Below are 16,786 nucleotides of genomic sequence, written 5' to 3' on the forward strand. Positions count from 1 at the left end.
ATAACGTTTGGTAAAGACTGTATAACGTTTGGTAATGACTGTATAGCGTTTGGTAATGACTGTATAACGTTTGGTAAAGACTGTATAACGTTTGGTAAAGACTGTATAACGTTTGGTAAAGACTGTATAACGTTTGGTAAAGATTGTATAGCGTTTGGTAATGACTGTATAACGTTTGGTAATGACTGTATAACGTTTGGTAAAGACTGTATAACGTTTGGTAAAGACTGTATAACGTTTGGTAATAACGTTTGGTAAAGACTGTATAACGTTTGGTAATGACTGTATAACGTTTGGTAATGACTGTATAACGTTTGGTAAAGACTGTATAACGTTTGGTAAAGACTGTATAACGTTTGGTAAAAACTGTATAGCGTTTGGTAATGACTGTATAACGTTTGGTAATGACTGTATAACGTTTGGTAAAGACTGTATAACGTTTGGTAAAGACTGTATAGCGTTTGGTAAAGACTGTATAACGTTTGGTAAAGACTGTATAACGTTTGGTAATGACTGTATAACGTTTGGTAATGACTGTATAACGTTTGGTAAAGACTGTATAACGTTTGGTAAAGACTGTATAACGTTTGGTAAAGACTGTATAACGTTTGGTAATGACTGTATAACGTTTGGTAAAGACTGTATAGTGTTTGGTAAAGACTGGATAACGTTTGGTAAAGACTGTATAATAATATCAGCAATGTTCAGCAGACCACTGGAATATATTACTGGTAATGTTATGCAAATTTACAGGTGAAGAAGGGTGAACTAAACGTGTGTTTGTGTTTCCCACCAGCCGACAACCTGTGTGAGCTGAACTGTATGCCCAGAGGAGAGAACTTCTTCTACCGCCACAGGACAGCTGTGGCCGACGGCACGCCCTGCCACCCCGGGAGGAAGGATGTCTGTGTTGATGGAGTCTGTAAGGTGTGTGTGTGTGTTCGTGTGTGTGTGTGTGTGAGAGAGGTAGGATTAAATTTGAGGCTTAACTGAAGGGCGTTGTGATTATCAAGGGGGGTTAATAGAATTTATCAACACTTTTACAGTTTCCCTCTAACTTCAGTTTCCCTCTAACTTCAGTTTCCCTATAACTTCAGTTTCCTATAACTTCAGTTTCCCTATTTCTTATAACTTCAGTTTCCTTTAACTTCAGTTTCCCTATAACTTCAGTTTCCCTATAACTTCAGTTTCCCTATTTCTTATAACTTCAGTTTCACTGGTACTTCAGTTTCCCTTTAACTTCAGTTTCCCTCTAACTTAAACCTGTATTGAGTTGTGTGACAACCTTCTTGTCTTCCTGAATCCCACTGATGAGATCTTCATAGCTACTCAAATACCTTCCCAGACCTAGTATCTCTCTCTCCTTCCAGACCTAGTATCTCTCTCTCCTTCCAGACCTAGTATCTCTCTCCTTCCAGACCTAGTATCTCTCTCCTTCCAGACCTAGTATCTCTCTCTCCTTCCAGACCTAGTATCTCTCTCTCCTTCCAGACCTAGTATCTCTCTCTCCTTCCAGACCTAGTATCTCTCTCTCCTTCCAGACCTAGTATCTCTCTCTCTCCTTCCAGACCTAGTATCTCTCTCCTTCCAGACCTAGTATATCTCTCCTTCCAGACCTAGTATCTCTCTCCTTCCAGACCTAGTATCTCTCTCTCTCCTTCCAGACCTAGTATCTCTCTCCTTCCAGACCTAGTATCTCTCTCTCCTTCCAGACCTAGTATCTCTCTCTCCTTCCAGACCTAGTATCTCTCTCTCCTTCCAGACCTAGTATCTCTCTCTCCTTCCAGACCTAGTATCTCTCTCTCTCCTTCCAGACCTAGTATCTCTCTCTCCTTCCAGACCTAGTATCTCTCTCTCTCCTTCCAGACCTAGTATCTCTCTCTCTCCTTCCAGACCTAGTATCTCTCTCCTTCCAGACCTAGTATCTCTCTCTCCTTCCAGACCTAGTATATCTCTCCTTCCAGACCTAGTATCTCTCTCCTTCCAGACCTAGTATCTCTCTCTCTCCTTCCAGACCTAGTATCTCTCTCTACTTCCAGGGTGTGGCCTGCATGTTGCTGGCTGGGTTTCTTTCTCTATCCCTCCAACCCAGGCCTCTCCAACCCTGTTCTTGGAGAGATACCCTCCTGTAGGTTTACACCAGGACTCCCCAACCCTGTTGCTGGAGAGATACCCTCCTGTAGATTTACACCAAGAACAGGGTTGGAGAGCCCTGGTGTAAACCTACAGGAGGGTATCTCTCCAAGAACAGGGTTGGAGAGCCCTGGTGTAAACCTACAGGAGGGTATCTCTCCAGGAACGGGGTCGGAGAGGCCTGCTCTAATCCATGTCCCCATCTCCCTCCCTATCCCCCTCCCCCTGTAGCGTCTGGGCTGTGACAACATGCTGGAATCCCCCCAACAGGAGGACCCCTGTCTGCAGTGTGGGGGCAACGGACAGTCCTGCTACCCCGTCAGGAGCACCTTCAGCATGACCAACCTGCCCAAAGGTACAGTTCTCTTACCTCTTCAACAGGATCCGTGGATAGAGCTCCCGTTACAGCCCACTCTCTGGACATCAGTGTGTTAACAAAGCATCTCTCCATGGTATCGACTCTTCATGTCCACTGATGTGTTTTATGTCTCTTGTTCTCCTCCCTCCCAGGCTATAACCAGGTGTTTTATCTCTCCTGTTCTCTTCCCTCCCAGGCTATAACCAGGTGTTTTATCTCTCCTGTTCTCTTCCCTCCCAGGCTATAACCAGGTGTTTTATATCTCCTGTTCTCTTCCCTCCCAGGCTATAACCAGGTGTTTTATCTCTCCTGTTCTCTTCCCTCCCAGGCTATAACCAGGTGTTTTATCTCTCCTGTTCTCTTCCCTCCCAGGCTATAACCAGGTGTTTTATCTCTCCTGTTCTCTTCCCTCCCAGGCTATAACCAGGTGTTTTATCTCTCCTGTTCTCCTCCCTCCCAGGCTATAACCAGGTGTTTTATCTCTCCTGTTCTCCTCCCACCCAGGCTATAACCAGGTGTTTTATCTCTCCTGTTCTCCTCCCTCCCAGGCTATAACCAGGTGTTTATCATCCCTGTGGGAGCCACCTCCATCCACATCAGAGAGACTGTTGCCACTCGTAATTACCTGGGTGAGTCCCTAACTGCCCAGGCGAGTCCCTAACTGCCCAGGCGAGTCCCTAACTGCCCAGGCGAGTCCCTAACTGCCCAGGCGAGTCCCTAACTGCCCGGGCGAGTCCCTAACTGCCCGGGCGAGTCCCTAACTGCCCGGGCGAGTCCCTAACTGCCCGGGCGAGTCCCTAACTGCCCGGGCGAGTCCCTAACTGCCCGGGCGAGTCCCTAACTGCCCGGGCGAGTCCCTAACTGCCCGGGCGAGTCCCTAACTGCCCGGGCGAGTCCCTAACTGCCCGGGCGAGTCCCTAACTGCCCGGGCGAGTCCCTAACTGCCCGGGCGAGTCCCTAACTGCCCGGGTGAGTCCCTAATTGCCCGGGTGAGTCCCTAACTGCCCGTGCGAGTCCCTAACTGTCCAGGTGAGTCTCTAACTGCCCGGGCGAGTCCCTAACTGCCCGGGCAAGTCCCTAATTGCCTGGGCAAGTCTTAATTCCTTGGATGACTGGGCTAGAGATGACATGACATGAGATGGCAATAGGACAGTTGTACCAGAAAAGCTGTGTTCTATGGTGGTGTAATGATCTGTGACTCTGAACTCTAGTCCTTCTGTCTCTAATGATCTGTGACTCTGAACTCTAGTCCTTCTGTCTGTAATGATCTGTGACTCTGAACTCTAGTCCTTCTGTCTGTAATGATCTGTGACTCTGAACTCTAGTCCTTCTGTCTGTAATGATCTGTGACTCTGAATTCTAGTCCTTCTGTCTCTAATGATCTGTGACTCTATGTCTGTGTCTGTCTCTGTCTGTCTGTGTCTCTGCCTGTCTCTGTCTGTTTCTCTGTCTCTCGCTGTGTCTGTCTGTGTTTGTGTCTGTGTCTGTCTATCTCTGCCTGTCTCTGCCGTCTCTGTCTGTGTCTGCCTGTGTTTGTCTCTGCCTGTCTCTGTCTGTGTCTGCCTGTCTTTGTCTCTGCCTGTCTCTGTTTGTCTCTGCCTGTCTCTCTCTCTGCCTGTCTCTGCCGTCTCTGTCTGTGTCTGCCTGTCTTTGTCTCTGCCTGTCTCTCTCTCTGCCTGTCTCTGTTTGTCTCTGCCTGTCTCTCTCTCTCTGCCTGTCTCTGTTTGTCTCTGCCTGTCTCTCTCTCTGCCTGTCTCTGTCTGTTTCTCTGTCTCTCGCTGTGTCTGTCTGTCTTTGTGTCTGTGTCTGTCTATCTCTGCCTGTCTCTGCCGTCTCTGTCTGTGTCTGCCTGTGTTTGTCTCTGCCTGTCTCTGTCTGTGTCTGCCTGTCTTTGTCTCTGCCTGTCTCTGTTTGTCTCTGCCTGTCTCTCTCTCTGCCTGTCTCTGTTTGTCTCTGCCTGTCTCTCTCTCTGCCTGTCTCTGCCGTCTCTGTCTGTGTCTGCCTGTCTTTGTCTCTGCCTGTCTCTGTGTCTGCCTGTCTCTGCCTGTCTCTGTCTGTGTCTGCCTGTCTTTGTCTCTGCCTGTCTCTGTGTCTGCCTGTCTCTGTCTCTGCCTGTCTCTGTGTCTGCCTGTCTTTGTCTCTGTCTGTCTCTGTCTGTCTCTGTCTGCCTGTCTCTGTGTCTGTCTGTCTCTGCCTGTCTCTGTCTGCCTGTCTCTGTGTCTGCCTGTCTCTGCCTGTCTCTGTGTCTGTCTGTCTCTGTCTGTCTGTTTCTGTCTGTCTCTGTCTGCCTGTCTCTGTGTCTGTCTGTCTGTCTGTCTCTCTCTGCCTGTCTCTGCCGTCTCTGTCTGTGTCTGCCTGTCTTTGTCTCTGCCTGTCTCTGTGTCTGTCTGTCTCTGTCTGCCTGTGTCTACCACCAGCCGTTAAGAACCTGCGTGGTGAGTACTACCTGAACGGCCACTGGGTGATTGAGTTCTCCAGGGTCACTCCAGTAGCAGGCACCATGCTATACTACCAGAGAGGGGCTGAGGGAGAGATGACTCCTGAGACCATCATCGGCCGCGGACCCACCACCGAGCCGCTGGTTATAGAGGTCAGAGTCAGTTCATCCTTTAGGTCTTTGGGTGGGGTGGGATTAGGTTCTCGTCCTTCTGTCTGTAATGATCTGTGACTCTGAACTCTAGTCCTTCTGTCTGTAATGATCTGTGACTGAACTCTAGTCCTTCTGTCTGTAATGATCTGTGACTGAACTCTAGTCCTTCTGTCTCTAATGATCTGTGACTCTGAACTCTAGTCCTTCTGTCTCTAATGATCTGTGACTCTGAACTCTGAACTACCTGTTATAGACCTGAAACACAACTACCTCCTCGGCTGTTATAGACCTGAAACACAACTACCTCCTCGGCTGTTATAGACCTGAAACACAACTACCTCCTCGGCTGTTATAGACCTGAAACACAACTACCTCCTCGGCTGTTATAGACCTGAAACACAACTACCTCCTCGGCTGTTATAGACCTGAAACACAACTACCTCCTCGGCTGTTATAGACCTGAAACACAACCTCCTCGGCTGTTATAGACCTGAAACACAACTACCTCCTCGGCTGTTATAGACCTGAAACACAACTACCTCCTCGGCTGTTATAGACCTGAAACACAACTACCTCCTCGGCTGTTATAGACCTGAAACACAACTACCTCCTCGGCTGTTATAGACCTCGGCTGTTATAGACCTGAAACACAACTACCTCCTCGGCTGTTATAGACCTGAAACACACACAATAGACCTGAAACACAACTACCTCCTCGGCTGTTATAGACCTGAAACACAACTACCTCCTCGGCTGTTATAGACCTGAAACACAACTACCTCCTCGGCTGTTATAGACCTGAAACACAACTACCTCCTCGTTATAGACCTGAAACACAACTACCTCCTCGGCTGTTATAGACCTGAAACACAACTACCTCCTCGGCTGTTATAGACCTGAAACACAACTACCTCCTCGGCTGTTATAGACCTGAAACACAACTACCTCCTCGGCTGTTATAGACCTGAAACACAACTACCTCCTCGGCTGTTATAGACCTGAAACACAACTACCTCCTCGGCTGTTATAGACCTGAAACACAACTACCTCCTCGGCTGTTATAGACCTGAAACATTGGTGTTTATGTCACGTGTTTTAAAAGTACCTTCTAATTTGACATTTTAGTCATATACGGGCACTAGACCTGAACACCTCCTCGTTTCCCAGAACACAGATCTCAATCAAAACATTTAGTCCAGGACAAGACTTAATCTGTGTTTGGTCTGTTGTAGTCTGATCCCAGGTCTGTTGTAAGTCTGGTCTCAGGTCTGTTGTAGTCTGATCTCAGGTCTGTTGTAGTCTGGTCTCAGGTCTGTTGTAAGTCTGGTCTCAGGTCTGTTGTAAGTCTGGTCTCAGGTCTGTTGTAAGTCTGGTCTCAGGTCTGTTGTAAGTCTGGTCTCAGGTCTGTTGTAAGTCTGGTCTCAGGTCTGTTGTAAGTCTGGTCTCAGGTCTGTTGTAAGTCTGGTCTCAGGTCTGTTGTAGTCTGATCTCAGGTCTGTTGTAGTCTGATCCCAGGTCTGTTGTAAGTCTGGTCTCAGGTCTGTTGTAAGTCTGGTCTCAGGTCTGGTCTGGTCTCAGGTCTGTTGTAAGTCTGGTCTCAGGTCTGTTGTAAGTCTGGTCTCAGGTCTGTTGTAAGTCTGGTCTCAGGTCTGTTGTAGTCTGATCTCAGGTCTGTTGTAAGTCTGGTCTCAGGTCTGTTGTAAGTCTGTTCCCAGGTCTGTTGTAAGTCTGGTCTCAGGTCTGTTGTAGTCTGATCTCAGGGCTGTTGTAGTCTGGTCTCAGGTCTGTTGTAGTCTGATCCCAGGTCTGTTGTAAGTCTGGTCTCAGGTCTGTTGTCGTCTGTTCCCAGGTCTGTTGCTGTCTGTGTCTCTCTGTCTTTCTCTGTACTCAGTCAAATTAAATAAAGGTAGAGGTTTTTATCTATTTCTCTCTTTCTCTCCCCCTTCAGTTGATCATCCAGGAACATAACCAGGGAGTAGAGTACGAGTACTACCTCCCTAACGGTCGGTCCAGAGAGGGATACTACTGGAGCTTCGGCTCCTGGTCTACCTGCAGCAGAGAGTGTGGATCAGGTACGTGTCCTTCTGGGGTTGCAATATTTTGGTTACTTTCCCCAAATTCCCAGGTTTTTCAGAAATTACATTAAAAAGAATCCCGGAATTAGGAGGGAATAAGCAGGAAATCCGGAATCTTCCAGGCAGGAAATTGACTCTAATTTTGCAACCCTAGTCCCTCTTTACTATAATCTAATGTCACCTTATTTAATCTAATGTCACCTTATTTAATCTAATGTCACATTATTTACTCTAATGTCACTTTATTTACTCTAATGTCACCTTATTTACTCTAATGTCACTTTATTTACTCTAATGTCACTTTATTTAATCTAATGTCACTTTATTTACTCTAATGTCACCTTATTTAATCTAATGTCACCTTATTTACCTTATTTAATGTCACATTATTTACTCTAATGTCACTTTATTTACTCTAATCTAATTTACTCAATGTCACCTTATTTACTCTAATGTCACCTAATGTCACCTTATTTACTCTAATGTCACCTCTAATGTCACCTTATTTACTCTAATGTCACCTTATTTAATCTAATGTCACCTTATTTAATCTAATGTCACATTATTTACTCTAATGTCACCTTATTTAATCTAATGTCACCTTATTTAATCTAATGTCACCTTATTTACTCTAATGTCACTTTATTTAATCTAATGTCACTTTATTTACTCTAATGTCACCTTATTTACTCTAATGTCACCTTTTTAATCTAATGTCACCTTATTTAATCTAATGTCACCTTATTTACTCTAATGTCACCTTATTTACTCTAATGTCACCTTACTTTAATCTAATGTCACCTTACTTTAATCTAATGTCACCTTATTTAATCTAATGTTTAATCTAATGTCACCTTATTTAATCTAATGTCACCTTTTTAATCTAATGTCACCTTATTTACTCTAATGTCACCTTATTTACTCTAATGTCACCTTATTTAATCTAATGTCACCTTATTTTAATCTAATGTCACCTTATTTACTCTAATGTCACCTTACTTAATCTAATGTCACCTTATTTACTCTAATGTCACTTTTTTAATCTAATGTCACCTTATTTAATCTAATGTCACTTTTAATCTAATGTCACCTTATTTACTCTAATGTCACCTTATTTACTCTAATGTCACCTTATTTTAATCTAATGTCACCTTATTTTATCTAATGTCACCTTATTTAATCTAATTCACCTTATTTACTCTAATGTCACTTTATTTACTCTAATGTCACCTTATTTTAATCTGTCACCTCACTTTAATCTGTCACCTCACTTTAATCTGTCACCTCACTTTAATCTGTCACCTCACTTTAATCTGTCACTTTACTTTAATCTGTCACCTTACTTTAATCTGTCACCTCACTTTAATCTGTCACCTCACTTTAATCTGTCACCTTACTTTAATCTGTCACCTCACTTTAATCTGTCACCTCACTTTAATCTTTAATCTGTCACCTCACTTTAATCTGTCACCTCACTTTAATCTTCACGTAAATCTGTCACCTTACTTTAATCTGTCACCTCACTTTAATCTGTCACCTTACTTTAATCTGTCACCTAAATCTGTCACCTCACTTTAATCTGTCACCTCACTTTAATCTGTCACCTTACTTTAATCTGTCACCTCACTTTAATCTGTCACTTTACTTTAATCTTTTTAATCTGTCACCTCACTTTAATCTGTCACCTCACTTTAATCTGTCACCTCACTTTAATCTGTCACTTTACTTTAATCTGTCACCTCACTTTAATCTGTCACCTTACTTTAATCTGTCACCTTACTTTAATCTGTCACTTTTAATCTGTCACCTTACTTTAATCTGTCACCTCACTTTAATCTGTCACCTTACTTTAATCTGTCACCTTACAATCTTCACCTCACTTTAATCTGTCACCTCACTTTAATCTGTCACCTTACTCACCTTTTAATCTGTCACCTCACTTTAATCTGTCACCTCACTTTAATCTGTCACTTTACTTTAATCTGTCACCTCACTTAATCTGTCACTTTACTTTAATCTGTCACCTCACTTTAATCTGTCACCTTACTTTAATCTGTCACCTCACTCACTTTAATCTGTCACCTCACTTTAATCTGTCACCTCACTTTAATCTGTCACCTCACTTTAATCTGTCACCTCACTTTAATCTGTCACCTCACTTTAATCTGTCACTTTAATCTGTCACCTCACTTTAATCTGTCAATTTAATCTGTCACCTCACTTTAATCTGTCACTTAAATCTGTCACCTCACTTTAATCTGTCACCTCACTTTAATCTGTCACCTCAATCTTTTTAATCTGTCACCTCACTTTAATCTGTCACCTTACTTTAATCTGTCACCTTACTTTAATCTGTCACCTCACTTTAATCTGTCACCTTACTTTAATCTTTAATTTAATCTGTCACCTCACTTTAATCTGTCACCTCACTTTAATCTGTCACCTCACTTTAATCTGTCACCTTACTTTAATCTGTCACCTCACTTTAATCTGTCACCTCACTTTAATCTGTCACCTCACTTTAATCTGTCACCTTACTTTAATCTGTCACCTTAATCTGTCACCTCACTTTAATCTGTCACCTCACTTTAATCTGTCACCTCACTTTAATCTGTCACCTTACTTTAATCTGTCACCTTACTTTAATCTGTCACCTCACTTTAATCTGTCACCTTACTTTAATCTGTCACTTTACTTTAATCTGTCACCTCACTTTAATCTGTCACCTCACTTTAATCTGTCACCTTACTTTAATCTGTCACTTTACTTTAATCTGTCACCTCACTTTAATCTGTCACCTCACTTTAATCTTTAATCTGTCACCTCACTTTAATCTGTCACCTCACTTTAATCTGTCACCTCACTTTAATCTGTCACTTTACTTTAATCTGTCACCTCACTTTAATCTGTTTTAAATCTGTCACCTGTCACTTTAATCTGTCACCTCATCTGTCACCTCACTTTAATCTGTCACCTCACTTTAATCTGTCACCTCACTTTAATCTGTCACCTCACTTTAATCTGTCACCTCACTTTAATCTGTCACCTCACTTTAATCTGTCACCTCACTTTAATCTGTCACCTTACTTTAATCTGTCACCTTACTTTAATCTGTCACTCACTTTAATCTGTCACCTCACTTTAATCTGTCACCTCACTTTAATCTGTCACCTTACTTTAATCTTCACTACTTTAATCTGTCACCTTACTTTAATCTGTCACCTCACTTTAATCTGTCACCTCACTTTAATCTGTCACCTCACTTTAATCTGTCACCTGTCACTTTACTTTAATCTGTCACCTCACTTTAATCTGTCACTTTACTTTAATCTGTCACTTTACTTTAATCTGTCACTTTACTTTAATCTGTCACTTTACTTTAATCTGTCACTTTACTTTAATCTGTCACCTCACTTTAATCTGTCACTTTACTTTAATCTGTCACTTTACTTTAATCTGTCACTTTACTTTAATCTGTCACCTCACTTTAATCTGTCACCTCACTTTAATCTGTCACCTCACTTTAATCTGTCACCTTACTTTAATGGAGTCTTTTTGTTTACATGATGTTTCTGACATATCTTGACTTGGACCTTACACTTCTTCTTCTTCTTCTTCTTCTTCTCCTTCTTCTTCTTCTTCTTCTTCTTCTTCTTCTTCTTTACTCCTTGACTGATTCCTCCTTCTGTTCGCTCTTCCTCCTCCACTAGGCTACCAGTCCCGTCTGGTGTTCTGTGCCATCGATAACGAGGCCTACCCAGACTACCTGTGCACCGCCCTGCCACGCCCCCTCACCAACCGCACCTGCAACCCTCAGACGTGCCCTCAGACCCGTCGGTGAGTCAGCCGGGCACTAGTGGGGGGGGCTACGTATCACATTAACTCCTTTTGGGAAATCAACAACAGACTTTTCAAGTAAATGGTGTTAGTTATTTACAGTCAGTGTCTCAAGAGCTGCAAAACGTAGTCCAGAGTTAACAAATGTGTGTGTGATTACGGGATAAGCTAGCCCAGAGCCAGTCTTAGCCGGAGGGCTAAGGACAATGCGGAGTGAAAAGGCTTTTGGAGGAGCACAATGATATCCCTTGTTATGACTGATCTGGGTTCAGTAGTGTGAGTCCATGCAGGAGCTCTGGCTGGGCTACTAGCTGTGTCTGGACTCCTAGCTGTCTGGCTGGGCTCCTAGCTGTCTGGCTGGGCTCCTAGCTGTCTGTCTGGACTCCTAGCTGTCTGGCTGGGCTCCTAGCTGTCTGTCTGGACTCCTAGCTGTCTGGCTGGGCTCCTAGCTGTCTGGCTGGGTTCCTAGCTGTCTGTCTGGGCTCCTAGCTGTCTGGCTGGGTTCCTAGCTGTCTGTCTGGACTCCTAGCTGTCTGTCTGGACTCCTAGCTGTCTGGCTGGGCTCTGGGCTGGACTCCTAGCTGTCTGTCTGGACTCCTAGCTGTCTGTCTGGACTCCTAGCTGTCTGCTGTCTGGCTGGGCTCCTACTGTCTGCCTGGAGCTGTCTGCCTGGACTGCTGTCTGTCTGGGCTCTAGCTGTCTGGCTGGGCTGCTGTCTGGCTGGGCTCCTAGCTGTCTGGCTGGACTCTAGCTGTCTGTCTGGACTCCTAGCTGTCTGTCTGGACTCCTAGCTGTCTGGCTGGGCTCTAGCTGTCTGTCTGGGCTCCTAGCTGTCTGGCTGGGCTCCTAGTTGTCTGTCTGGACTCCTAGCTGTCTGTCTGGACTCCTAGCTGTCTGGCTGGGCTCCTAGCTGTCTGTCTGGACTGGTCTGGCTGGGCTCCTAGCTGTCTGTCTGGACTCCTAGCTGTCTGGCTGGACTCCTAGCTGTCTGGCTGGGCTCCTAGCTGTCTGGCTGGGCTCCTAGCTGTCTGGGGTGTATTCACTAGAAACTAAATTGAAGCAAACAGAAGCAAACGTAACGAAACAGGGCGGGACCTACCAGAATTTGTCCAAAATAAACTCTTGTTTTTGTTGAAAAACGTATTCTTTTTTTCGTTACGAAACGTTTCGCGGGATGCTACGATGTGCACTAATGAATACACCCCAGGTCTCACTGTTGTGGGTGTTGTTGTTGTCCCTGTTCATAAAGGATGGCGTACCTGTATCAGCCAAATGCGTGGACGCCCTCTGAAAGCCCCAGAACATATGTGTACAGGTAACCCAGGGCCTACGGTGGCCCCGCTGGTCCCCGGAGCTCAAACACAGGGGATATATATTTACACACTTAGTCATTTAGAACACACTGTTATCCAGAGAGGTTTACTGTTAGTGTGTATATGAGATCATGTCTTCATATACACTAGGTCAAATGGGCCAAAGATTCAATATATTTCATTTACTACAGCATCCACTATAGGCATGTAATGCTGACCTGGACATTATAGACAACCTGGACATTATAGACAACCTGGACATTATAGACAACCTGGACATTATAGACACATCATCCACTATAGGAATGTAATGCTAACCTGGACATTATAGACACATCATCCACTATAGGCATGTAATGCTAACCTGGACATTATAGACAACCTGGACATTATAGACAACCTGGACATTATAGACATCATCCACTATAGGAATGTAATGCTAACCTGGACATTATAGACACATCATCCACTATAGGAATGTAATGCTAACCTGGACATTATAGACGCATCATCCACTATAGGAATGTAATACTGACCTGGACATTATAGACACATCATCCACTATAGGAATGTAATGCAACCTGGACATTATAGACAACCTGGACATTATAGACAACCTGGACATTATAGACACACCATCCACTATAGGAATGTAATGCTAACCTGGACATTATAGACAACCTGGACATTATAGACACATCATCCACTATAGGCATGTAATGCTAACCTGGACATTATAGACAACCTGGACATTATAGACAACCTGGACATTATAGACAACTGGACATTATAGACAATCATCCACTGGAATGTAATGCATGGACATATAGACACATCATCCACTATAGGCATGTAATGCTAACCTGGACATTATAGACAACCTGGACATTATAGACACATCATCCACTATAGGGATGTAATGCTAACCTGGACATTATAGACACCTGCTGGTAAAAGGTCAAAGAAAGCCTGTACGCCTCTAACACACAGCTACAGTGCAGCAGTCCTCCCTGTGTTTGAGTTCAGTCTGAGTTTCTGTCTCAAGTCTGTGTTCAGTGTTGAAGCCTGTCCTCCATGTTGGGTGAGGGGCAACTATCCAGCTCAGAGATCCAAACTGTCTCCTCCTCCTCCTCCTCCATCTCTCCTCCTCCTCCTCCTACAGCCAGCTCAGAGATCCAAACTCTCTCTCCTCCTCCTCCTCCTCCCTTCTCCTTCACCTCTCCTCCCTCCTCATTCACCTCTCCTCCTCCTCCTCCTCCTCCTCCTCCTCCTCCTCCTGCAACCAGCTCAGAGATCCAATCTCCTTCCCATGGTGGTCTGGTCTATACAGTCAGAAGTCAGAACTTTACATACACTTTAGCCAAATACATTTAAACACACTTTTTCACAATTCCTGACATTTAATTCCAGTAAAGGTTCCCTGTTTTAGGTCAGTTAGGATCACCACTTTATTTTAAGAATGTGAAATGTCAGAATAATAGTAGAGAGAATGATTTATTTCAGCTTTTTGTTCTTTCATCACATTCCCAGTGGGTGAGAAGTTTACATACACTCAATTCGTATTTGGTAGCATTGCCTTTCAATTGTTTAACTTGGGTCAAAAGTTTCAGGTATCCTTCCACAAGCTTCCCACAATAAGTTAGTTCAATTATGGCCCATTCCTCCTGACAGAGCTGGTGTAACTGAGTCAGGTTTGTAGGCCTCCTTGCTCGCACTCGCTTTTTCAGTTCTGCTGCCAGATTTTCTATAGGATTGAGGTCAGGGCTTTGTGATGGCCACTCCAATACCTTGACTTTGTTGTCCTTAAGCCATTTTGCCACAACTTTGGAAGTATGCTTGGGGTCATTGTCCATTTGGAAGATCCATTTGCGACCAAGCTTTAACTTCCTGACTGATGTCTTGAGATGTTGCTTCAATATATCCACATAATATTCTTCCTCATGATGCTGTCTATTTTGTTAAGTGCACCAGTCCCTCCTGCAACAAAGCACCCCCACAACATGATGCTGCCACCCCCGTGCTTCATGGTTGGGATGGTGTTCTTCGGCTTGCAAGCCTCCCCCTTTTTCCTCCAAACATAACTGTGGTCATTATGGCCAAACTGTTTCATCAGACCAGAGGACATTTCTCCAAAAAGTACGATCTTTGTCCCCATGTGCAGTTGCAAACTGTAGACTGGCTTTTTTATGGCGGTTTTGGAGCAGTGGCTTTTTCCTTCCTGAGCGGCCTTTCAGGTTATGTCGATATAGGACTCGTTTTACTGTGGATATAGATACTTTTGTACCTGTTTCCTCCAGCATCTTCACAAGGTCCTTTGTTCTTGTTCTGGGATTGATTTGCACTTTTTGCACCAAAGTACGTTCATCTCTAGGAGACAGAAAGCGTCTCCTTCCTGAGCATCATGACGGCTGTGTGGTCCCATGGTGTTTATACTTGTGTACTATTGTTTGTACAGATGAACATGGTACCTTCAGGCGTTTAGAAATTGCTCCCAAAGATGAACCAGACTTGTGGAGGTCTACAATTTTTTTCTGAGGTCTTGGCTGATTTCTTTTGATTTTCCCATGATGTCAAGCAAAGAGGCACTGCGTTTGAAGGTAGGCCTTGAAATACATCCACAGGTACACCTCCAATTAACTCAAATGATGTCAATTAGCCTATCAGAAGCTTCTAAAGCTATGACATCGTTTTCTGGAATTTTCCACGCTTTTTAAAGGCAGAGTCAACTTAGTGTATGTAAACTACTGACCCACTGGAATTGTGATACAGTGAATTATAAGTGAAATAATCTGTCTGTAAACAATTGTTGGAAAAATTACTTGTGTCATGCACAAAGTAGATGTCCTAACCGACTTGCCGAAACTATAGTTTGTTAACAAGACATTTGTGGAGTGGTTGAAAAACGAGTTTTAATGACTCCAACCTCAGTGTATGTAAACTTCCTACTTCAAGTGTTTATCAGTATGTCTGGGTGTTTGGTCTTCACAAAGTGTTCTGCACCCTAGACTTTTTCCAGATTTTGTTGTTACATTCTGAATTTAAATGGATTAATTTGAGAGTTTGTGTCACTGGCCTAAACACAATACCCCATAATGTCGAAGTTGAGTTAGGTTTTTAGAAATGTTTACAAAATAATTCAAAATGAAAATCTGAAATGTCTTGAGTCAATAAATATTCAACCCCTTTGTTATGTCAAGCCTAAATAAGTTCAGGAGTAAAAATGTGCTTAACAAGTCTCATAATAAGTTAAATGAACTCACTCTGTGTGCAATAATAGTGTTTATCATGATTTTTTAACGACTACCTCATCTCTGTACCCCACACGTACAATTATCTGTAAGGTCCCTCAGTGGAGCTGTGAATTTCCACCACAAAGACCAGGGAGGTTTTCCAATGCCTCGCAAGGAAGGGCCCCTATTGGTAGATAAAAAAATCAAAAAGCAGACATTGAATATCCCTTTGGTGAAGTGATTAATTACACTTTGAATGGTGTATCAATACACCCAGTCACTACAAAGATACAGGTGTCCTTTCTAACTCAGTCGCCGGAGAGGAAGGAAACTGCTCAGGGATTTCAACATGAGGCCAATGATGACTTTAAAACAGTCACAGAGTTTAATGGCTGTGATAGGAGACTCTGAGGATGGATCAACAACATTGTAGTTACTCCACAATACTAACCTAATTGACTGAGTGAAAAGAAGAAAGCCTGTAAAGATACAAAATATTCCAAAACATGCATTCTGTTTACAACAAGGCACTAAAGTAATACTGAAAAAAAAATATAATAATTTTATGTTCTGAATACAAAATGTTATGTTTGGGGCAAATCCAACACATCACTGAGTACCACTTTTCATATTTTCAAGCATGGTGGTGTCTGCATCATGTTATGGGTATGCTTGTTATTGTTAAGGACTGGGGAGTTTTTTTAGGATAAAAATAAATGGAATAGAGCTAAGCACAGGTATAGGTCTAGAGGAAAACCTGGCTCAGTCTGCTTTATACCCCGATGAAGACAGCTTGGCTGTCGAAACGTCGGTAATTACATTTTTGCATCTGACCTCCTAGAGTGTGCGCCTCTTTTTATTTTTACGTTTTCTACTCCGCTAGCCAGCACCTCGCCTAAATAGGTGTGCGTTTCTTTTCTTCTAGATCAGTCTGCTTTCCAACAGAAACTGGGAGACACATTTCAGGAGGACATTAACCTAGAGCACTAGGTCAAATATACACTGAATTGAATGTTCCTGAGTGGCCTAGTAACAGTTTGGACTTGAAAATGGCTGTGTAGCCAACCAACTTGACAGAGCTTTTACAAAATAATAATGTGCAACTATTGTACAATCCAGGTGTGAAAAGCTCTTAGGGACTTCCCTAGAAAGACTCACAGCTCTTAGAGACTTCCCTAGAAAGACTCACAGCTCTTAGAGACTTCCCAGGAAAAACTCACAGCTCTTAGAGACTTCCCTAGAAAGACTCA

At 43.4% G+C, this 16,786-nt stretch overlaps 1 protein-coding gene across 1 annotated transcript in view; it reads left to right on the forward strand.

Moving 5' to 3' along the window:
• Positions 1-16,786, forward strand: part of LOC127915728 (papilin-like) — a gene marked incomplete at its 5' end in the record, with an annotated part of 58,306 nt that overhangs the window by 15,162 nt on the left and 26,358 nt on the right. The window contains 7 exons of the mRNA XM_052496106.1: positions 797-927; positions 2,365-2,488; positions 3,040-3,120; positions 4,909-5,081; positions 7,030-7,153; positions 10,867-10,993; positions 12,243-12,308. Of these exons, the coding sequence (XP_052352066.1) occupies positions 797-927; positions 2,365-2,488; positions 3,040-3,120; positions 4,909-5,081; positions 7,030-7,153; positions 10,867-10,993; positions 12,243-12,308 (826 nt within the window). The remainder of the gene's footprint in view (positions 1-796; positions 928-2,364; positions 2,489-3,039; positions 3,121-4,908; positions 5,082-7,029; positions 7,154-10,866; positions 10,994-12,242; positions 12,309-16,786) is intronic.

This window comes from Oncorhynchus keta, chromosome 35 (assembly GCF_023373465.1).
Source record: "Oncorhynchus keta strain PuntledgeMale-10-30-2019 chromosome 35, Oket_V2, whole genome shotgun sequence".
NCBI classification, from domain to species: Eukaryota; Metazoa; Chordata; class Actinopteri; order Salmoniformes; family Salmonidae; genus Oncorhynchus; species Oncorhynchus keta.